Source organism: Schistocerca americana, chromosome 11 (assembly GCF_021461395.2).
Source record: "Schistocerca americana isolate TAMUIC-IGC-003095 chromosome 11, iqSchAmer2.1, whole genome shotgun sequence".
In the NCBI taxonomy this organism is placed as follows: domain Eukaryota; kingdom Metazoa; phylum Arthropoda; class Insecta; order Orthoptera; family Acrididae; genus Schistocerca; species Schistocerca americana.
This window is the reverse complement of record NC_060129.1, coordinates 177,209,591-177,233,945: the sequence shown is the minus strand read 5'-3', so window position 1 is coordinate 177,233,945 and position 24,355 is coordinate 177,209,591. Positions and strand designations below refer to the sequence as shown.

The window sequence follows — 24,355 nt, the reverse complement described above, 5'->3', positions numbered from 1 at the left end:
CCTGCCTACACTGTGAAGCTTTCTATGTGGGAATGACCAGCAACAAACTGTCCATTCGCATGAACACAGGCAGACAGTGTTTGTTGGTAATGAGGATCACCCTGTGGCTAAACATGCCTTGTTGCACGGCCAGCACATCTTGGCACAGTGTTACACCGTCCGGGTTATCTGGATACTTCCCACCAACACCAACCTATCCGAACTCCGGAGATGGGAACTTGCTCTTCAATATATCCTCTCTTCCCGTTACCCACCAGGCCTCAATCTCCGCTAATTTCAAGTTGCCGCCACTCATACCTTACTTGTCATTCAACATCATCTTTGCCTCTGCACTTCCGCCTCGACTGACATCTCTGCCCAAACTCTTTGTCTTTAAATATGTCTGCTTGTGTCTGTAAATGTGTGGATGGATATGTGTGTGTGTGTGCGAGTGTATACCCGTCCTTTTTTCCCCCTAAGGTAAGTCTTTCCACTCCCGGGACTGTAACATCAAAGACAGGAAAAGTAAAAAATACAGAAACATAATAGGCAGTGAAGTTATACTGGTTAACTATAAACTGTGTAATCCAAAAAAATAGCAAAAAGTCACGTACTATTTAGTGAAATGGAAGTTTTAATGTGCACTGGGAAATCGAAAGTCTGCAAAAAATTTTCTGGAAAGTAAAATTTTCTAATTTGAATGTTTTACAAACTGGCACGTTGTTCCAGAAAAGTAATATGTTTTTGTAATCAGAAAAAAATGGGTCTATAAAACTACGACAGTGGAATTTTGACAGGATGACATTTTACAACTCAAAATTACTTAAATAGGGTAATTGTGAGTAAGTATACATTTTAAAATACACAGTTTTTGGAAAATGTGAGATGTTTGTTACAAAACAAACTTAGTACAAATACACCCCTTAAATAACTTTTTCTTTTCTTTCCTGTATTCTGTTCTACACATAATGGATGTACCATGAAAACACGAAACTTAATTTTCTGTCTGTGTGGTATATCACTAAAAGCAGAGGTGTTGAGTAGTTGATAGGCACACACAAAAAGAAAGAAAACTTGCCAGATTTTGGAATAATCCTTTTCAGAGCTAAAGTAACACACACACACACACACACACACACACACACACACACACACACAAACCTATGCCCCTACATGGTGCTGGCTGGATGAACAATATATATATATATGCCTAAAAGCAAAGATGATGTGACTTACCAAACGAAAGTGCTGGCACGTTGATAGACACGCAAACAAACACAAACATACACACAAAATTCAAGCTTTCGCAACAAACTGTTGCCTCATCAGAAAAGAGGGAAGGAGAGGGAAAGACGAAAGGATGTGCGTTTTAAGGGAGAGGGTAAGGAGTCATTCCAGTCCCGGGAGCAGAAAGACTTACCTTAGGGGGAAAAAGGACAGGTATACACTCGCACACACACTGATATCCATCCGCACATACACAGACACAGCAGATAATGTCTGCTTGTGTCTGAGTATGTGCGGATGGATATGAGTGTGTGTGCGAGTGTATACTCATTATAATCGAGGAGGAAATTTTTGACATAGGCAAAGCATGTCAACGATTTTATTAGAGTATGTTCAAGGAATTGATAAAATCTGCTGTATAGTTTGTTACACGAGAGATAGCGTGGTCCGCTGGCCGCTGTGGCCGAGCGGTTCTAGGCGCTTCAGTCTGGAACCGCGCGACCGCCACGGTCGCAGGTTCGAATCCTGCCTCAGGCATGGATGTGTGTGATGTCCTTAGGTTAGTTAGGCTTAAGTAGTTCTAAGTTCTAGGAGACGGATGACCTCAGATGTTAAGTCCCATAGTGCTCAGAGCCATTTGAACCAGATAAACATTTTTATTGGTACTAAGAAATCAAATAATCATCACAAGTATTTAACGTAACAGTGCTACATTAGCCATTTATTTACAGATACCATAAATGGGAGCACTGAGACTGACCAGGTCTTTTGTTTACTTTTAATTATCACAATACATACATACTGACACATGCTTACTTTCAATAACATTTATTGTGGTTTTACTTTCTCATAAAAGAATTACAAAGCTTGACCTTAGTCACTCCATTCCTGCCTGATGCAAGCCTCTGATGAATTTATGATCTTCCTCACAGCCTCAGTACGAGCTTTGAGTGCTTTGGCAGTTTTCTACCGATCATATTTATTTTCCTTTTACACTTGTTCGGTGGACCTCTTTGACCCCAGAAGCAGCTATGGTGTCTATAGTCTTCTATCAGCGACATTACATTCTCATCAGACCACTGCATCGCTCATGTAATTCTGCACACATGTGAACAACAATGAAATAGAAGAGTTAGAAAGAGGAAAGCTTTCTGTACTGCTAGTGCCACATGAGGTGGTTACGAACTTCCTCTTATGGTTCACCAAAACTTATGGAACACAAATGAATGCAAGTTCATATGAACCACTCGAGACAAAATGCAGTTTAAACAGTGAATTGGTAGACATTATGCTGCTTGATCCAGTATTGTTTGGTGTAAGCTTATTTTGGATTTATTGCCTTAATCAGTACATCTGCACAAAATTGCATTTATTTATGTATAGCGGAATATATGATTTATAAAGGTTTGCTACATTGGATGTTGTACTCATGTCCTGATGTTGTGCACGGACATATACCAACTTTGAGTACATTTTCACTGCTGTCCATAGTTGTTGGATGTAATATTTTTTCAGTAACATTTTAAAGTTGTTCAATTATTTGATGTTGCACCTATGTTTTAATATGTCTGTTATTATTCTGGCACTCACAGAAATTCAAGTTTGACAGCTAGTTGTTTGCACAAAGATATTTATGTTGTTTTGGGTCATCTATCTATTGAACTGTTATTTGTGTGTTTCCATTCTCTGGTATTTTGGTTATTCATTATCCCCACATAAAATTCCAATAAAAGTTTTAAGAACTGTGTGTGACTGAAATCGGTTTCTATATTTGTGTACTGTGGGGATAATCCTTAGTATGTCTGTGTATATTTCAAATCCCTCCAAAATATCCACGATTGGATCTTTGCGATTTTGTGCAGGATTTGTAGTGCATTTTCAAAGTTGTCAACTTCGTGTCTTTCATTTTAGAGATGTGTAAAGAGGAGGATTGGTTGTTATTTGTTTCTCTCGTGTGTTCTCTGAATCTGACAATGAAAATTTTTCCTGTCTGTCCTATATGAAAAGTAGTGCAGTTATTGCGGTTAATTTTGTATAGTATAAACGAAGAAATTTCGTCGTCAGATTCAGAGACCACACAAGAGAAACAAATAACAACCAAGCTACCTTCTTTACACACCTCAAAAATGAAAAACACAAAGTTGACAACATTGAAAACACTCTACAAATCCTACATAAAATTCGAAAAGGTCCAGTTATGAAGATTTTGGTGGAATTTGGAGTGCACAGGCACACTAAGGATTATCCCCAGAGTGTATTAATGAAGAAACTGATTTCAATCTCATGCAGTTTTTAAAAACTTTTATTGAAATTTTATACGCTGTTGTTGTTGTGGTCTTCAGTCCTGAGACTGGTTTGATGCAGCTCTCCATGCTACTCTATCCTGTGCAAGCTTCTTCATCTCCCAGTACATACTGCAACCTACACCCTTGTGAACCTGCTTAGTGTATTCATCTCTTGGTCTCCCTCTACGATTTTTATCCATCCCTTGATGCCTCATGACATATCCTATCAACCGGTCCCTTAAGCGGATAACAAATAACCAAAACACCAGAAATTAGAAACACATCAATAACAGTTCGATAGATACATCACCCAAAACAACATAAATATGTTTGAGTAAACAACTAGCTGTCAAACTACAACTGTCAAAACAGTAAAAAACATAATGTATGTGCAACATCAAATCATCAAACAATCTTAAAACAGTACTGAAAAAGAATTGCATCCAACAACTACTGACAGCAGTAATAGTCTACTCAAAGTTCACACATTTCCGTCTACATCAGGAGTGAGTACAACATCCACTATAAAAAACCCTTTATAAATTATATATTATGTAAAATATAAATACATGCAATTGAATGCAATAAAGCCAAAATAAGTTCATATGCAAAAATAAAATATCAAGCAGCATAGTGTCTCCTAATTCTCTGCATTAGGTCCTACTGTGACATAACATATGCTGCAGGTCCCATAATAAAGAGAAAGAACGCAGTTTATTACCACATGCCTATGTTTACATCGGAGAGAATTCTTGTTCACTGTTGTGCATTCACTTGTGTTCAGTTTGGTGTACAGGGAGTCCCACACGGCTCCCTCCGTACATCTGGCAAGAGAGTCGACTAGAATAGTTTCCCTCCTCTCACAGTGTACGGAGTGGTCGTCCGCAAGCCGCAGCCGCAGCAGCCGGTGCAGCTGTCCCCGGACCGCTGGCAGTACCGCGCCGCATTCCCGTCCCCCACCGGCAGGTGGCCGCAGTCCGAGTCCGAATCCGGCAGCGAGGCGGGCGAGATCCAGCGCATCCTGGGCCGCGGCCGCAGCAGACCAGGTAGGGACGCCGATCCGTCTGCTTCTGCGACTGCGACTGCGCCCGCGCGCGAGCGCCGACCTGTCTGTGTGCTGTCGTGAGCTGTGGAGCGGACGTGTCTGCGGTTGTGAGTCGTGCAGTGATCTCACACGGCATCGCGGGTTCCTCTGAAGGTCGAGGGCACTCGTTCCGAGTTGAGCGATCTGCAGGAGGGTAGAGGGGAAAAGGGGAAATCGGGCTAGAGGGTTAAACTCAGCAAAATTTGTTTACAATAATAATGTCAACATTCTCATTTGCAATGATGACTGTAGCTGCACATTTCAGCTTCCTGATTCGTAGCAGGTACACGTGATAAAAATTTGTTGGAAAAATTAATTAAGAAATTGATTGTGCATAAAACTCTTTCAAAATTGTGTATGTTTGATTAATAAAAGACCATCAATTGTCAGTAGTTCAGTTTTGATCTCTCAGGTTTTCCCAGCACAATTCATTAATGGTGTGGTTCTGGGTGTACAGCTGGGTTTTATTTGAGTGTTCTGCACAATATTTCAATGACTGACCTTGCAGTCTTCTTCAAGTGCTTCTAGCTGTGCTTAATGTGTATTCACTGTCAATAGTTGTTGGCCTAATGCTGCTATTTATATGAGGCGTGTTTTTTAAGTAAGGGCTGTTTTGAAATTAAAAAAAGATGTGCTAAGATATCTCAGTAATTTTTTTTTACACGAAAGCCTATACCTTAATCTACTTTTGTACATAATTTCTGTCAATACTGAGGCACTTGTCATAACGTTGTACCAGTTTTTGAATACCCTCCTCATAGAAGTCTGCCGCCTGACTTGTTAACCACTGCATCACCACTGTCTTGACTTCGTCATCGTCTCGAAGACGCTGACCGCCCAGGTGTTTCTTCAAGTGCAGGAACAGATGGTAGTCACTGGGCGCAAGATCGGGGCTGTACGCAGGATGATCTAGAGTTTCCCGTCGAAAAGATGTGGTGAGATCTTTGGTCTGATTCGCCACATGTGGACGGCCATTGTCTTGCACCAAAGCGATGCCCTTGCTCAACTTCCACGGATGGTTGCTTTGATTCTGGTGTGACGTAGGCCACCCACATTTCATCGCCCGTAACAATTGGCTTAAGAAATCGTCACAGTCGTTGTGGTACTGCTCAAGGAAAGTCAATGCGCTGTCTAAACGTTTGGTTTTGTGCACATCCGCCAACATTTTCGGTACCCGACGTGCGCTCAATTTTCCGTAATTCGAGTGCTCGGTCACAATGCCATACAAAACACTACGAGAAACATTTGGAAAGTCATCCCGCCACGGAGAAATCGTAAAACGTCTGTTTTCTCTCACCTTATTGTCCACTTCCTGCACCACACTTTGATTAACGACCGAAGGACGCCCACTCTGTTGTTCGTCGTGCACATTTGTACGGCCATCTTTAAATGCTCTCACCCACTTTCTTACCATTCCATCACTCATAATGTTCTCTCCGTAAACTGTGCAGATCTCATGATGAATATCGATCGCTTTTAGGCCTTTAGCACTAAGAATCTTATAAGAGCCCGTACTTCACAGTCAGTGGGACTCACGATTATCGGAGGCATCTTAAACACTCGGTACACAACGTAAACAAGGAAGAATCAGACTGTAATGGCGTCAGTGCTTAGACAACAGATGTAGGTACCCAGTGCGCATGCGCAGAACGCTGACCACAGCGCTGGGGCCGCGGTGTGCCAAATTGGTACTTACTTAAAAAAAAACACACCTCGAAGATGAGAGAGATTCCCTACACCCACTTGATGAACTTTTGTTTTTCAGAGCCCACACTGTTCCACGAAACGAACATTCTCTCACGTTTTCCAGCTCTTGTGGATATAGCTGGTGAATTCTTAGTAAATGAAGTGGTGGACTGTGAAGTGTCCCTCACAGGGACACAGGGAAATCATTGATCAAGTTTCAACAAGTTTATCGATAGCAAAAATACATCTGCTTCAATAGCAAGAGCAAAAATCACAAAATACAACAACTCACTAGGTACAGGTACAGATACTTGACAGTGCTGTTACCTAGAAGTTGCCTGACTGTTTCTAGTGTGCGGTAACACAGCTAGGAGCTTAGTAGGAATATACACTTGCAGGGAAGTAATCCAGCGTCTCAGAATGTCGCCCAGATTAAGTGCAACACATTTGCAGAAAAGTCTACCCTTAACATAGTCTAAGTCCATAGAGGAAAACAGTGATGAAAGCTGAGAAAAGAAACATTGGTCCTTATAACTATTTATTTACAGCTCGTACAAAATAGATACGTATTTCAAAGTTTTAATGACCTTCAAAGTAGTCACCAGCATTGTGTATAACCCGTCGCCAGCGATGTGGAAGTTGTAGGATACTCTTAGCAGTGCCAGTTGTGTCGACAGTTCTGTAGCAACTCTGAAGCAAATGCCGTGAAGTGTTTCCTTCAGTTTAGAAATCGAGTCGCAACTCGGGAGGGCTTAAGTCAGGGGAGTGCAGTAAGTGGTATAGCACTTAGCAGCCCCATCAGTCAAACAAATCAGTAACAGCTTGCACTGCACTCTTAAGAGTGTCCTAAGACAACGGCAAAGAAGTGGCTGGTGTAGTCCGTGTGCCGGCCTTTATAGCTGCCAGTGGCAGAATACTTGTGATACTATTTTCTTGTCACGTGTTGGAAAGACGCGAATAGGCAACCTCTGCCAACACTGGTACCGTCGCCTGGTGTCAGGTTGTGACTTCTTCTTCTTCTTCTGTAGTGCTACAGCCCTCGGTGAGCCTTAGCTTCTTCAACAATCTTCCTCTGTACTTCTCGGTTATTTGCTGCTATTTTCCACCCCTGGACTCCCATACTGGTGAAATCCACTATTATGTTGTCAATCTATCTTCTTCTAGGTCTCCTTTTTTGTCTAGCTGAATGGATCACACCTACCATCATTTTGTTTGGAATTCTAACCTCTGCCATTCTCTCCACACGTCCATTGTATTCACTGTGATTTCACAAATTTCACTATGTCCCTACCTTATACACTGCTGGCCACCGTAAATGCAACACCCTGAAGGAAGCATCCTAATCAAGTGAAATTTACACCATGGGTTTGCAGCGATGAGATATGCAACTGATTAGAATTTCAGCGCAGACGCACATCACGCGCGCCTGTGGCGCCACCTCATAGCGCCATTTAAGGCTTGGCGATTTCGACGAGTGTACGTTCGGCACGTGTGTTTACCTCGTGGTTGTTTCACAAGACGATCAGTTATGCCTCGTAGACAACAGCAAACATCGTTTGATCAAGTACCTGAGTTCGACAGAGGAAGGATAGTGGCTTACCGAGATTGTGGATTATCATACAGAGAAATTGCTAGTCGTGTTGGACGAAACCGAACAACTGTAATGCAGATATGTGACCGTTGGATGCAGGAGGGTACGACGGACCGACGTGGTCGATCGCATTCACCTCGGTGCACCACTGCACGTGCTGATAGGCAAATTGTGCGCACGGCAGTGACGGATCGCTCAGTGATATCCCGAACCGTAGCACAGCACATTGCGTCTGTAACGCATCATCCAGTGTCTGCGCGTACCATTCGACGCCGTTTGCAGCAGAGTGGTCTGTCCGCAAGACGTCCATTGCTTCGTCTACCATTGACGCAGAACCACAGACGTCTCCGTCGCCAATGGTGTGATGACAGACGGATGTGGACGGCAGAATGGAATGACGTTGTCTTTACTGACGAGGCACGCTTCTGTCTGCAGCACCACGATGGTCGGATTCGAGTGTGGAGACACCGTGGAGAGAGGATGCTGGACAGCTGCATTATGCACCGCCACACTGGTCTTGCACCGGGTATTATGGTATGGGGCGGTATTGGATATTACTCTCGCACGCCTCTAGTACGCATTGCCGGTACTTTAAATAGCCGGCGCTACATATCCGAGGTGCTGGAGCCAGTTGTCCTTCCTTACCTTCAGGGCTCGGCCTCAGCCATATTTCAACAGGATAATGCGCGACCACACGTGGCACGCATTGTCCAAAGGTTCTTCGTCAATAACCAGATTGAAGTGCATCCCTGGCCGGCTCGCTCTTCGGATCTTTCGCCGATAGAAAACATGTGGTCCATGGTTGCTCAACGAGTGACCCAGATTCCATCCCCAGCTGCCACACCAGATGATCTTTGGCAACGTGTGGAAGCTGCTCGGGCTGCTGTACCCCAGGAACACATCCAACGTCTCTCTGACTCAATGCCGAGACGTGTGGCAGCGGTGATCTCCAACAATGGCGGCTACTCTGGCTATTGATTCTGGCAGGAACCACATGTCACAGACGTATGTAAACGTAATTATTTGATACTTGGTCAACATGTTATCTACAAAATAAATTTTGTCGTGCTACCTCTCGTCTTTCTTGGTGTTGCATTTACGGTGGCCAGCAGTGTATTAACTCTTGTAATTCAACATTGTAACATATCCTCAAGCCTTCTTCATCCCTTATTAGACCATATATTTTGCATAGTATTTTCCACTCAAAGGTTCCTAGTGCATTTTTATCATGCTCTGTCAACGTCCATGCCTCTGACCCGTATGTGATAACTGAGCAGACTAGGGAGTTATGTATTAGCAGTTTTGTTTTTCTTGAAACGAGGCTATTTCTGAAAATCTGCATATTTGCAAAGTAAGCTCTGTTTCCTGCTCGTATTCTTTCCCTTATAGCCTTTCCAGTACTGTTTTCATTTGTTATTAGGGCTCAAAGTACGAGGGCTGGAACTTTAATAGTGGCAACTATTTATTTACAGCTCGTACAAAATAGATACATATTTCAGTTTTACTGACCTTCAGAGTGGTCACCAGCATCAATGCCGTTCATTTTTGGAACACAACCTATGACCAGCTTAGAGACAGAAGTGACGACACTTTCTGCAGGACCTGACCATCATTTTGCAGGACAATGCTCAAGCACGTGCAGTGCAAGCTGTTACTGATTTGTTTGACTGATGGGGCTGCTAAGTGCTACTGCACTCCCCTGACTTAAGCCCTCCTGAGTTCAAGTCGATTTCTAAACTGAAGGAAACACGTCACGGCATTCGCTTCAGAGCTGCTACAGAACTGTCAACACAACTGGCACTGCTAAGAGTATCCTACGACTTCCACATCGCTGGCAATGGGTTATACACAATGCTGGTGACTACTTTGAAGGTCATTAAAACTTTGAAAAACGTATCTATTTTGTACGAGCTGTAAATAAATGGTTGCCACTATTTAAGTTCCATCCCTCGTAGTTGCAAGAGGTAGCTCCTTTGAAGCATTTCCCGTTGATGTTTGGGCCTTTGGAGGTTCTTCTGGCCTCAGATTGTGACATTACCATATATTTTGTTTTGTTTTCATTTACTATGAGGCCAATTTATAAGGCTTCAGTTTCCATAGCCCGGTATGTTTCTTGGAGTGTATTGATATTTCTTCCTACTATAGCAATGTCATCAGCATATGATCCGCTCGTGGTTGCAACACGGAAAGCTCATAATGCTGAGGCGTGCAGGGGCTACGTATACTACACGTGTGACAGAGAGGTTGCAACTCTCTTTTTCATAGATCTCTGACATAGCGGACCCCGAGCTCATTTGAACTGAAACCTCCACCCACGTTCATCAGGTTTTCTGACATCTTTATTTCAATAGACTCCTTCATCGCACTGTACCAGAATACTGACATTTGCACCATGTCTGAAACAACCGAGCAAATCAGATGTTGCCGAGTGCTGCCTCAAATATAATCATGAAATCAAGAACAATGGGACATGTACATCTACATCTACGTGATTACTCTGCTATTCACAATAAAGTGCCTGGCAGACGGTTCAATGAACCACCTTCAAGCTGTCTCTCTACTGTTCCACTCTCAAACGGCATGCGGGAAAAACTAGCACTTAAATTTTTCTGTGCGAGTCTTGATTTCTCTTATTTTATTGTGATGATCATTTCTCCCTATGTGGATGGGTGCCAACAGAATGTTTTCGCAATCGGAGGAGAAAACTGGTGATTGAAATTTCATGAGAAGATCCCGTCGCAACGAAAAACGCCTTTGTTTTAATGATTGCCACTCCAATTCACGTATCATGTCTGTGACACCATCTCCCCTGTTTCGTGATAATACAAAACGAGCTGCCCTTCTTTGTACTTTTTCGATGTCATCCGTCAGTCCCACCTGATGCAAATCCCACACCACACAGCAATATTCCAGAATAGGGCGGACAAGCGTGGTGTAAGCAGTCTCTTTAGCAGACCTGTTGCACCTTCCAAGTATTCTGCCAATGATTCGCAGTTTCTGGTTTGCCCCACCCACAATATTATCTATGTGATCGCTCCAATTTAGGTTATTTGTAATTTTAATGCCTAAGTATTTAGTTTAATTTACAGCCTTCAGATTTGTATGACTTATCGCGTAATCGAAATTTAGCTGATTTCTTTTAGTACTCATGTGAATAACTTCACACTTTTCCTTATTAAGGGTCAATTGCCACTTTTTGCACCATACAGATATCTTATCTAAATCATTTTGCAAATCGTTTTGATCATCTGATGACTTTACAAGGTGGTAAATGACAGCATCATCTGCAAACAATCTAAGACTGCTACTCAGATTGACTCGTATGTCGTTAACATAGATCAGGAGCAATAGAGTGCCTGTAACACTTCCTTTGGGAACGCCAGATATTACTTCTGTTTTACTTGATGACTTTCCATCTATTACTACAAAATGTGACCTTACTGGCAGGAAATCACGAATCCAGTCGCACAGCTGAGGCGATACTCCGTAGGCACGCAGTTTGGTTAGAAGACGCTTGTGAGGAACGGTGTCGAAAGCCTTCTGGAAATCTAAAAATATGGAATCAATTTGACATCCCCTGTCGATAGCACTTATTAGTTGTTTTTCACAAGAACGGTATTTTCTGAAACCGTGCTGACTATGTGTCAATGAATCATTTTCTTCGAGGCACTTCATAATGTTTGAATACAGTATATGTTCCAAAACCCTACTGCAAATCGATGTTAGTGATATAGGCCTGTAATTCAGTGGATTACTCCTATTTCCCTTTTTGGGTATTGGTGTGACTTGAGCAATTTTCCAGTCTTTAGGTACGGATATTTCTGAGAGTGAGTGGTTGTATATAATTGATAAATATGGAGCTATTTTATCAGCATACTCTGAGAAGAACCTGACTGGTATACAATCTGGACCAGAGGCCTTGCCTTTATTAAGTGATTTAAGCTGTTTCGTTACTCCGAGGATGTCTACTTCTATATTTCTCATCTTGGCAATTGTTCTTCATTGTAGTTCAGGAATATTTACTTCGTCTTATTTGGTGAAGGAGATTCAGAAAACTGTGTTTAATAACTCTGCTTTAGTGGCACTGTCATCAGTGACTTCACCGTTGTTAACGCGTAGTGAAGGTATTGATTGCGTCTTGTCACTGGTGTGCTTCATGTACGACCAGAATCTCTTTGGGTTTTCTGCTAGATTTCGAGACAGAATTTCATTGTGGAAATTATTAAAAGCATCTCACATTGAAGTACGCACCATATTTCAAACTTCTGTAAACTTTGCCAATCTTGGGGATTTTGCGTTCTTTTAAATTAACCTGTAGTGCAAATGAAAAGATTCTGTGAAAACGTGCTTAAGGAGTTTAAACATCTCAGGAAACATATTGAAATAGATGGAGGTTTCAATTTAAATGAGGCTCAGAGTACATACCTTGATTTATTAAGCTTTCGCCAGTCGCCATATCAACCAGAGCAAGAAAACTCCACATCTCATAGAACGTCAGTGCAGGTTCTGAAAAAGAAAGATCATCGAACAAGGTTTGCGGAAGGATGCAGGACTTCCCGCCTATAGAACCCAACATGTTTATAACCAGGTGAAAACAACAGATGTAAAGTACTTTTGTAAGTACACTAAGGAAGGGTTATAGTGCCTTTACTATTTATAATATATAAAAATGATCTAGTAGATTAAGTTGGAAACTGGTTTGAGTCTATGCAGCGAGTACATGTAATGGCACGTTGCAGCACCTGAAGGTGATGGTCTGCATATCCCATTCTGCCCTCTGAGTCTCATAGTTCAATGGCTTGTTGAAATAATATAATGACTTTTCTGGAAACTAGAAATCTACTCTGTAGGAATCAGCATGGGTTTCGAAAAAGACGGTCGAGTGAAACCCAGCTCGTGCTATTCGTCCACGAGACTCAGAGGGCCACAGACACGGGTTCCCAGGTAGATTCCATGTTTCTTGACTTCCGCAAGGCGTTCGATACAGTTTCCCACAGTCATTTAATGAACAAAGTAAGAGCACATGGACTATCAGACCAATTGTGTGATTGGATTGACGAGTTCCTAGATAACAGAATGCAGCATAACAGTCTCAATGGAGAGAAGTCTTCCGAAGTAAGAGCAATTCTATCAACCCTATCTGGTACGGATCCCACACTGCTGAGCAGTATTCAAGCAAGGGGCGAACAAGTGTACTGTAACCTACTTCCTTTGTTTTCGGATTGCATTTCCTTAGGATTCTTCCAATGAATCTCAGTCTGGCATCTGCTTTACCGGCGATCAACTTTATATTGTAGCTAAATGATAAAGGATCTTTCTTTCTATGTATTCGCAGCACATTACACTTGTCTACATTGAGATTCAATTGATATTCCCTGCACCGTGCGTCAATTCGTTGCACATCCTCCTGCATTTCAGTACAATTTTCCATTGTTAAAACCTCTCCATATACCACAGCATCATCCGCAAAAAGCCTCAGTGAACTTCCGATGTCACCCACAAGGTCATTTATGTATGTTGTGAATAGCAACGGTCCTACGACACTCCCCTGCGGCTGCAAATTATGAGCTTTGTTGAAACTTCATGCGCAACACTCGTTTTCTCAACCTTTTCTGCCAGTCACTGGAACGGCCCAAGTACGACCTCGGAGCCCAAACGACAGGCATAATTTGTTCTAATGTGCACCACAGTCTGCTGTTGGTTGCACCCTGTTCCCTAAATGGCTGCTGCAATAGCCTCTTCGACATATTGAGAGGCTCCCAGGCATATACTCAGAACGCACTGCATGGTCTTTCCTGTCCCCTGCTGCCATTTCCCGAAGGGATGCCATCATACGCTGTACATTTGACATGCTGATGATTAATCGACCCCTACCCTTTTGCGTTCGCCTCCTCTTGACACCAAATGAAACAGGTTTAAACCACATGAAGTGAGTACCACTGACTCAGCTAATTAGTTTTATGAACATTGGAATATGTTACTGAAAACTTGGAATGCCAGTCTTTCTAATGGTGGATGTTAATTTATCTCAATATGCAGATAATCTCACAAGGAATTCCACATGGTGAACTATACTGTTATTTTCAAGTAGGTCTAACATTTATTAGCAAAGCTCTCATGAAAACTACATTCACTACAAGAATCAGTACAGCAGAAATAATAAAATCAATAATAAATCTAAGTCAATTTCAGTCTAGATAACTTTTTGAAATCTTTAAGATATGCCACATATAAATTGCAGAGGTACATTACCATGTTAACGTAAAGATTAGAAAAAATATTAGTTATTTTCAGAAGTTGAAATCATAACACATGGAGTAATTTCAACTTGCCACATCTCAAACTCCTTCATAATGTTGTGTAAAAATGGAAACAACTTGGCTGTACACCCAGAAATTCATCATTAGTATTTTAAGTTTTTTCAGGTTTTTATTTCAGATGCGTATTTCCACGATCAGGGTTTTACAAACAGTCATTTGAGGTTTTCCATTGTAGGCTATTGAAACAGATGCACTGGAAGCAGGTTACTTTTTATGTAAATGGTAAAACACATGAGGGGTGGGAGTAGTGGGGGTGGGGGGTGGGCAACTTGCATCAATTTCATAGCAAAGCCACAATAGTTACGAGATAGTTCAGGCTACATTTGCTGCTAGTCAGTATCCATTATGTACTGTAGCTTTCATCAAACTGACACTGAACTGGTATATCTGTTGTTGAATAGGCTGCAAGTGTGGCTAGTGAAGATAATTTTTTTAGGGGAGGGAGGAAAAAGACAGGTGGACTTTCCCACCTGCACACTGCTCAACAATCCTGAGGATAAACAAACAAACTACAATGCTACAAAATATGGCAGAATCTGTTTCACTGGGTCTGCACTGAAATTCTTTGTTCCCACTACACCAATGTATGTATTAACAAGTAGAAGTATGAAAACATTGAGAATAAACATGCTATACGATCAAACATATTCACTTAATGATCTTCTGTTCTATAGATATTGTACGTAAATAAACAAGACTGCTGCAAGAGACTACAACTTTTCCTCCTGAGAAATTATGTTAATCGTAATTAAAAGAACAGAGTGTTTTAACAATTAATTTTTGTGGTGAATTGACTTTGAGGGAATAAAAGAAAAGATGATATTGGAGTTCACAATGGGTGGGGCCTTTTTAAGCTGAAGTTTCTTGAAAGTATTGAGAACTCCAGTGTATTTGCTACGTGTTTCCGTTACATACATGGTGTCGCTAAGTGACTGCAAATTTATCAATATTCCAGGATGTTTAGTTTGCAACTTATGTATGTATAAATAGTACTTTTCTCTTTGACAAACAGTTTTAAACAGCTGTAAATATTGACGACATGCAGCTGTCTGTATACTTTATTGTGCCAGTTTCAGTCTTAGACTACCTTCTGAAAGTACAGTGCTAGATTTAACAGTTTTGTAGCCTTCAAACCGATTTGATGTATGAGATTTATTCTTTTTATTCTTCATTACGATGGGCCAGGACTGAAACCAATATAAAGTCAGACAGCTGTGTGTCGTGAATGTTTCCAAGTATATGTCGAGTATTAAACCGTGACAGCTGGTTTTTAAAAGCATTATCTTTAAACCGAGTTGTCTTATTACACTGACAGTAATAACTTTACCAGATTGAAGAGTAGAAATCAAGTGATTCCAGAAGGATGAGAACATTTTTGTGGCTTTGTGGGGCAGAGGAAATGGGATTGCCATTTGAATGCAGGTAATGAACATCCGCTAGTTTGTGAACATTCATAATTTTGTGAAATGCATAAAATTTCACACATATTTGAAATCTGTCTTTGCAGCTACCAAATAAAGCTTAAAACTGTATGTGTTTCACTAGATTCATTTCAAAAATCAATATTGGTAGCATTTTTTTCTGACTTCTACTGACATCTGAAGCTGTCACCTGCTTTCACTTTTCCTTGGCTGGGCACCGATGTTCTTAGCCAAATTTAACATTGGCATGCAGCACTACACATTTTTTTGACAGAAACACATTGTAAACATTTATCCACCAAAAAATTCATAGATGCTAGTGGCGCAATATTTTGATGTGTTCTCCAAATACCTTAAATAATTGTAATGCAAATAAGAACAGTATGACTATGTAGATGAAGAGTGCAGTTTTCAGTGGGTTTTGTCATTATATCTTCAGAGACGACTCAGTGGATATTATCTTCATTATGTTAGTGTGAATGTTGTTCTGTCAGATTACTTCTTCATATCGATCACAATTACTTTAAAATGGTATTTTAGCTACACCGCATTTCTATAAATAACTTTCCGCTTTACTTTTGACTTGGCAAATCAAGTTCTGTTTACATTGTTGTAAACAAGATCTACATTAAAAAACAACATTCAGTATACAACAGCTATTGTAATTTCCAAAGTTCACCTTCCATCTCTTAAATACGTGTTTATCGTTAATATAACCATCGTTTGCAAGTCCACCAATCTCCAGGACAGGATGGCGATCTGTAGAAAACTTAGTTCCGCATCCGTACAAGTACTTTCTCTCACGAACCCAATGCAATCACCGTTCCGCACTGAAGACGAACATTGTTCCTCATTGTAACTCACCGTGTGCAAAAATACAAATAAAACCATCGAACAGTACCTGAGCATTTGGTATTTTCTTTTACCATTTTCTTATTATATAAATAACTTTCAGTTACAAGTACCAGATGTAGAAATGTGAATCACTCCTCTGGAATGGTATACGAGGCATATTTTTTAAGTAAGTACTGTTTTGAAATTTAAAAAAAGACGTGATAAGATATCTCAATAATTTTATTTTTACATGAAAGCCTATACCTCAATCCACTTTTCTACATAATTTCTGTCAGTTTTGAGGCACTTGTCATAACGTTGTACCAGTTTTTGAATACCCTTCTCATAGAAGTCTGCCGCCTGACTTGTTAACCACTGCATCACCACTGTTTTGACTTCGTCATCATCTCGAAGACACTGACCGCCCAGCTGTTTCTTCAAGTGCAGGAACAGATGGCAGTCACCGGGAGCAAGATCGGGGCTGTACGGAGGATGATCTAGAGTTTCACATCGAAAAACTGTGGTGAGATCTTTGGTCTGATTCGCCACATGTGGATGGGCATTGTCTTGCACCAAAGCGATGCCCTTGCTCAACTTCCACGGATGGTTGCTTTGATTCTGGTGTGACGTAGGCCACCCGTGTTTCATCGCCCGTAACAATTGGCTTAAGAAATCGTCACCGTCGTTGTGGTACTGCTCAAGGAAAGTCAATGCACTGTCTAAACGTTTGGTTTTGTGCACATCCGTCAACATTTTCGGTACCCGACGTGCGCTCAATTTTCGGTAATTCAAGTGCTCGATCACAATGCTGTACAAAACACTACGAGAAACATTAGGAAATCATAACACAAGGAGGAAATCGTAAAGTGTCTGTTTTCTCTCACCTTATTGTCCACTTCCGGCACCAAACCTTCATTAACAACCGAAGGACGTCCTCTCCGTTGTTCTTCGTGCACATTTGTGCGGCCATCTTTAAATGCTCTCACCCACCTTCTTACCATTGCATCACTCATAATGTTTTCTCCGTAAACTGCACAGATCTCACGATGAATATTGATCGCCTTTAGCACTAAGAAGTTATAACAGCCTGTACTTCAGTCGACGGGACTCGCGATTTTCGGAGGCGTCTTAAACACTCAGTACACAACAACACAAAAAAGGAAAAATCAGACTGTAATCGTGTCAGTGCATAGATTAAGGGGCAGGCTTTCATGTAAAAATAAAAATTATTGAGATATCTGAGCACATCTTTTTTAAATTTCAAAATGGTACTTACTTAAAAAACACACCTTGTTTGTCACCGCAAGAGATATGAGAAAAGTTTGGAGTTTTCTAAAATGTCATTTTGTATGTGTAGTAAAATGAGTGTTATTATTTTGTTTAGCATTCAGTATGTCCGTGCATATATCTGTGTGTGTGTGTGTGTGTGTGTGTGTGTGTGTGTGTGTGTCAGATTGTACTTTGTACTTAATACTGAAACTGATGGTATACAAATCAACTTGAGAACAGAATGGGGAGAACCTGATCAAAGATAAACAGCAATTTTTTGAAGGCTGATTAAGAACTTGTTTATAATATTAACACTGAGCCCACTGACATTTTCCTACAATATTTCAAGTAGCCTCTAGTCACTTGCTAAACTGTCAAGTCAGACAGAGGGACCTGAGCAAATTGTGTCTCCAACTGCATGTTAGAGTTGTGGTAATTCAGAAATCAAATCGGTAAGACAAACAGTCTGTTTTAACTATGACAGTAGGGCATTTACTGTCACAACACTTTATGCCAACCTTTTGAAAATATTGCAATCTAGTCACAATATTACAAAAAGGAAAGTTGCTACACACCATATAGCGGGGATGATGAATCACAGGTAGGCACGACAAAAAGACTGAAGACTGTCACAAGCTTTCGGCCTTCGAGGCTTTTGTCGAAAACACACACACACACACACACACACACACACACACACACACACACGGCCGCGTGCACAACTTACGCACACGACTACAGCCTCTGGCAAATCTTCAGTTGCCAGAAGTTGCAGCCATGCATGTGAGAGAATTGCAAGTGTGTGTGTGTGTGTGTGTGTGTGTGTGTGTTTTCGACAAAAGCCTCAAAGGCTGAAAGCTTATATTGTGACAGTCTTTTTGTCGTGCCTATCTGCGACGCAGCATCTCTGCTGTATGGTGAGTAGCAACTTTCTTTTCACAATATTGTTACATTGCATCCTGGATTTTCTAGTCAGCTACTTTATATCTCAAAGTTTAAAAAAAATATTGCTTCTAATGACGTCTTCTACCAGATTATGTAAATGTTTTAAATTTTTCAGTTAAACTTAACCCCAAAATTTAAGTCTTGGTAGCAGATGTCACAGTCCGCAGTGAAAGTCCTAGTTAATATTTTCAGTTTCAGGACCTTACATGTCTCTTTTTAAAAAGTATGTTGTGAGTAAAAGTCAGCAAAAACTAACAAAATTTGCGTTTGTAAAATTCTTTGTTTACAGTGGGCATAAAGTTACCCCTCTCATGTCATTGTAGTCCACACTATTGAAAGTGTGTGATATTGCTAAGTGTGTGCTCAAAGGTATTTTCAGGTTCTGGACTCTACTAGCACTTCAGTATTGCTTTAAAAAGTACGTTGTTAGTATTAAGTCACCAACAATTAATGACTTTCATTTAGTTTATTTTTTTATGAGCGTGAAGTACCACGACTCTTGGCAGTGTGCATTATGGGCAATATGTCGGTGTCGCTAGGGTTAAGCAATTACACAAATTGTTTCTCCCATGTATATTGTTTCTTCGTGCATATAATTTTAAACAAAAATGGCATAAACAACGTTGTGCTGCTTTGTTTTCTTCCTTGCAGTCAGTTATAACAGAAAACTTCCATTTTAGGAATGTTGTATTTATGTCTGATTGGCTTACGATTAGAATACCACTACACAATCTGAATCACGTGAGGCTGTGTAATGCTACCCATTTGCAGACCGAAACAATGCGAAATAATGTCACTGAAACTACTATCCTCACTCATCCAGCCACTGGAGAGGTTTCTCTCATACCTGATATACCATCAACCCCAATCGATTTACCCATTCGGTTTAAGCTGTCGCAGTGAAAATTGACTGAGAAAAAAAATGAAACCACACATTTTCACAGGAATGCACAACATAGTATTTTCTTTCTCACAGTTGGTTTCCTTAGAAAACCTGTACATAGTTGTTTAAAAATATACAGACTATGTCCATCTGAATATTTATTTCAGTATTGTGTAAAAATTTGAAGTACATCAGTTGAGAACATTTGGAGGTATTTTCTAACAATGTTTCCAATCCCCATACATTAAACATATATATTTACATATTACATATATTAAAATATAATCATCTATGTCTATCCAAATGTTTAGATAATAATATTAAACATCGTATTGTCTTTATACAGGATGTCCCATTTATCTTGATCACCCTAAATACCTGTCCAGATACAAATTACAAAATGTTTCAAGTAAATGTTCTTAAGCTGTTATAGGGACATCAATCAGCATGATTGTCTTTGTTGTAGCTTCGTTTCGTACAAAGATATGAACAGTGGTATGACTTTTTTAAATGGCACCCTGATTTTTTTTTTTTTTTTTTTGGTACTTCAGTTCCTCTCAAAAAACCTGTTCAAAAGTGTATCACAGTGTACCATTCACTGAAACAAAACGTTATTAATAACATAGGAGTTGTCAGAAAACAAATGAAAACCAAGTGGAACCATAACACCAAAATTGACTTTGACCCTCCTGTACCACTGTCTAGGAGTAGAACATTCAAAGGTGCTTAAAGTGGTGACCCTGGACACTGATACAACGGTGCGCTCGCTAAATGAAAGAATTACTTACTGCTTCCAGTATTGCCAGCTGAAAATTACAAGCGAGCATAATACGTTTCCGCATGTCCTCTGGAGTTGTTGGAATATCGTGACAGACAGTGTCTTTAATGCACCCCGAAAGAAAAAAGTCCAGAGGATTTAAATCGGGAGACCTAGCAGGCTAAGTGGCTGTACCTCCTTGACCAATCCATCTGTCAGGATACCTTCGGTTCAGAACATGATGTAGACGCAAGGCATTGTGTGTTGGACATCCATCGGGTTCATACAACATAAGCATTCCACCTTCAAGCTCTCAGGTTTTCAAATATCGTCCTGTGCAGTACCCAACAATCAGTCTTTCCTTTTTATCCTGTCCAGTAAGTCTCCCCTGACCTGGGGTTCTGAGTGACTTTTCTGAACTTTACCCCTTCCCCTAAACCTCTCCCGTCCTTTTCCTTCACCTCTTTTCCTTCCCCTTCACCTCTTCTGCCAGAAGAAGGAGCCACTAGCCTGAAAGCTTGTAAAAGTTAAGCCCTTTTGTGTGTGTGTTCCCCTGCCGCCGCTAGGTGAGTAGATTTTTTGTGTGTCCATTTACATTATATTGTCAATAATTTATTATTTTAGTTATTAAATAAAATTATTTGTAATAGATACTGATTATTTTCAGGGAAGTATGCTTTATGTAACAAAAACAAAAATTCTCCAAAATCAGGATGCAGACTTGAAACGGGTTTTTAGCCAGTGCAAGACATGTTCCCCATCCACCCACTTGGCTACCTTGTCAAAACATTGCTTAAGATTTAAGCGACGCAGAAAAGTTATACGTACTGAACTAAAAGCCAGAATAAATGGCAACTGTTTGTCAGTGGTGAGAATCTGTGTGATGGTTCAGCCAAATCCGCGACATACAATTGTACTCTCTCATTCTTAGCAACACTGCCATAAAAAATAATGTATTTCGGTAACAAACAAAAAAATGCTGGGCGGTTATTACCTTCAGGTAAACAATTATGTCTCATAATTTCATAGTTTTCTCCATTGAATTTTCCTTTTGGTACAGTAAACTGATTTATTTATTCATCCCCGGACAATTTTACAATGATTCAGGCTTTGATATCATAATATAATGAAAATAAATAGCTCAAAGTACACACACACACACACACACACACACACACACACACACACACACACACCGTCCAAGTACACTAATTCATCAAAAGTATCAAGATACATATCAGTGGACATTAACGTAGGATGTGTCCATTCTTAGCTCTTGTGATAGCTTGAACTCTGTTGGGAAACTTTCAGTGATGTGTTTGAATGTCTGTGGAGGAATGGCAGCCTGGTCACCCACTCCAGCAGAAACCAGAGAAGGTAGTTTTGTTGGATGTGGGGTATGGAGTGAAATCAATGTTTTAACTGATTCCACATATGATCCATTCGGTTCACATCAGTAATCTAGGCAGGCCGGCCCTTTCAGGAATGTTATTGTCCACAAATCGCTACCTCACATATGATGCTTTACGACACAGTGTATTGTCTCCAAACTTTCCTCTACTGTGAGACTTTAACTTTTCCCGGCAAATTGAATGTTCTAATAATTCACAGGTTTGCAGCCGGGTACATCGTCGACCACTGCCGCTATTTCAGCAGGAGCACACCCTCGAGAATGGCAGGGTGTGCTCCTGCCGAAATATCGGCGGTGGTCGACGACGTCACCTGGCAGCAAACCCGTAAATTATTTTAATGTTCCTCTACTACATGCAGCATACAATATTGTGTTCATATCCTTCCACATGTAGCTGTTTCCTAAACACAGTATGAGGTGCCTCAACATAACCATGAAAACCACTACTATATCATAACAACAACTCCTCTGTACTTCACTGTTGGCACTACACACGATGGAAACTTATGTTCTCCAAGCATTTGCCAAACCCAGACCCTTTCGACCGATTGCCACACGGTATAGTGTGATTTGTCACTCCAAATCACATGTTTCCAGTCATCCCCTGCCCATTGGTTTCGCTTAGCACTGCCTGTGTTCTAGCTGGACGGCTGGTAGCACTCTGGAACTCATGAGTGGTGCCTACCACTGATTTTGTGCAATTTTTAACCACCCTCCGCACTACTGGACGGTCCCTGTCTGTCAGTGCATAAGGTCCACCTCATCTCGGTTTAGCTTTTGTTGTTCTTTTCCTTCACATTTCCACTTCACAGTCACATCACCAACAGTCGACCTGGGCAGCTTTAGACGGGTTGAAATGTTCCAGTGGAGTTATTACCAAGGTGATATGCAATGAATAGCCAACGCTGCCACACAACTCCCATTCTACATCTACATCTATTCACAATAAAGTTCCTGGCAGAGGATTCAATGAACCACCTTCAAGCTGTCTCTCTACCGTTCCACTCTCGAACGGCACACGGGAAAAATGAGCACTTAAATTTTTCTGTGCGAGCCCTAATGTCTCTTATTTTATCGTGATGATCATTTCTCCCTGTGTAGGTGGGTGCCAACAGAATGTTTATGCAATCGGAGGAGAAAACTGGTGATTGAAATTTCACGAGAAGATCCCACGCAATGAAAAACGCCTTTGTTTTAACGACTGCCACTCCAATTCACGTATCGTGTCTATAACACTATGTCAACTATTTCACGATAATACAAAACGAGCTGCCTTTCTTTGTACTTTTTCGATATCCAAAAGTCAGTCCCACCTGATGCAGATCCCACACTGCACAGAAATACTCCAGAATATGGCGGACAAGCGTGGTGTAAAGCAGTCTCTTAAGTAGACCTGTTGCACCTTCTAAGTGTTCTGCCAACGATTCGTAGTCTTTGGTTTGCTCTACCCACAATATTATCTATGTGATCGTGATTAGGTTATTTGTAATTGTAATGCCTAAGTATTTAGTTGAATTTACAGCCTTCAGATTTGTGTGACTTATCACATAATCGAGATTTAGCTGATTTCTTTTAGTACTTGTGTGAATACCTTCACACTTTTCCTTAGTCAGGGTCAATTGCCACTTTTCGCACCATACAGATATCTTATCTAAATCATTTTGCAAGTTGTTTTGATCATCTGATTCGTTTTGATCATCTGATGACTTTACAAGACGGTAAATGACAGCATCATCTGCAAACAATCTAAGATGGCTACTCAGATTGTCTCCTATGTCGTTAATATAGATCAGGAACAACAGAGGGCCTATAACACTTCCTTGGGGAATGCCAGATATTACTTCTGTTTTACTCGATGACTTTCTGCCTATTAATATGAACTGTGACCTTTCTGACAGCATTTCCCTAGAAAGTTATGTCTTTATAGTTACAAGCAATTTTTCCTTTTGATACAGTGAAAATATGGAAAGGTTGTTAGAGCTTTCATGAGGTGATCAGACTCATAAAAAGTAGCCTACTTGAAAGTGCAAAGTAGGCTGGATGTTTTTTACTTTCTTTTTCTTCAGTCAGGTTTGTTCATTCATTCATTTATTCATGTCTCCCAAGAAGGAGAACCTTAAGGGAGGTGGAACAAGTGAAGCTATGCATAAAAAAAGGGCAAACAAATCATTTAGATACTTAAACTATACATCATGAATTCTCTCACTCTAACTTCACTTCTGATTGCCAGTTGACACATTGGTGCTTTGTACGAGTATTTGTTACATGTTATCTGCCTTCTAATGAGAGTGCTGGTCCTTTAACTTTCTGTCTTTACAATTGAAAGGTAGGCCTAATTTTTACATGGGCACATTTGGGAATTCAATCTCATGATCCACGTATCATACCCTTCCACTCCAACATAGACCTCGGGCTGCACTACACATCTCATTATCACCACAACCAAGATTTCCGGGAGGATTCAATATCTCACTTTAGCTGCAAAAAGCCTAACTGCACATACACCACCTTCCATTATCCTATGCTGCTTTGTATCTTTGCATACCAAGTGTCAAGCTAATCCGAATGCCAATAGCTCTATCCCTGGTATGACAGTCTAGAATTTCTCGTAGAAACTAACGTGTGCTTCATGTACGATAGAGTATCAGGCCTTCATTTTGTAC

The 24,355-nt window shown here is 40.7% G+C and overlaps 1 protein-coding gene across 1 annotated transcript in view; it reads left to right on the top strand.

Moving 5' to 3' along the window:
• LOC124553492 (protein PRRC2A-like) overlaps positions 1-24,355 on the top strand; it is a 1,723,518-nt gene that overhangs the window by 183,079 nt on the left and 1,516,084 nt on the right. The window contains exon 21 of the mRNA XM_047127347.1: positions 4,358-4,537. Within this exon, the coding sequence (XP_046983303.1) occupies positions 4,358-4,537 (180 nt within the window). The remainder of the gene's footprint in view (positions 1-4,357; positions 4,538-24,355) is intronic.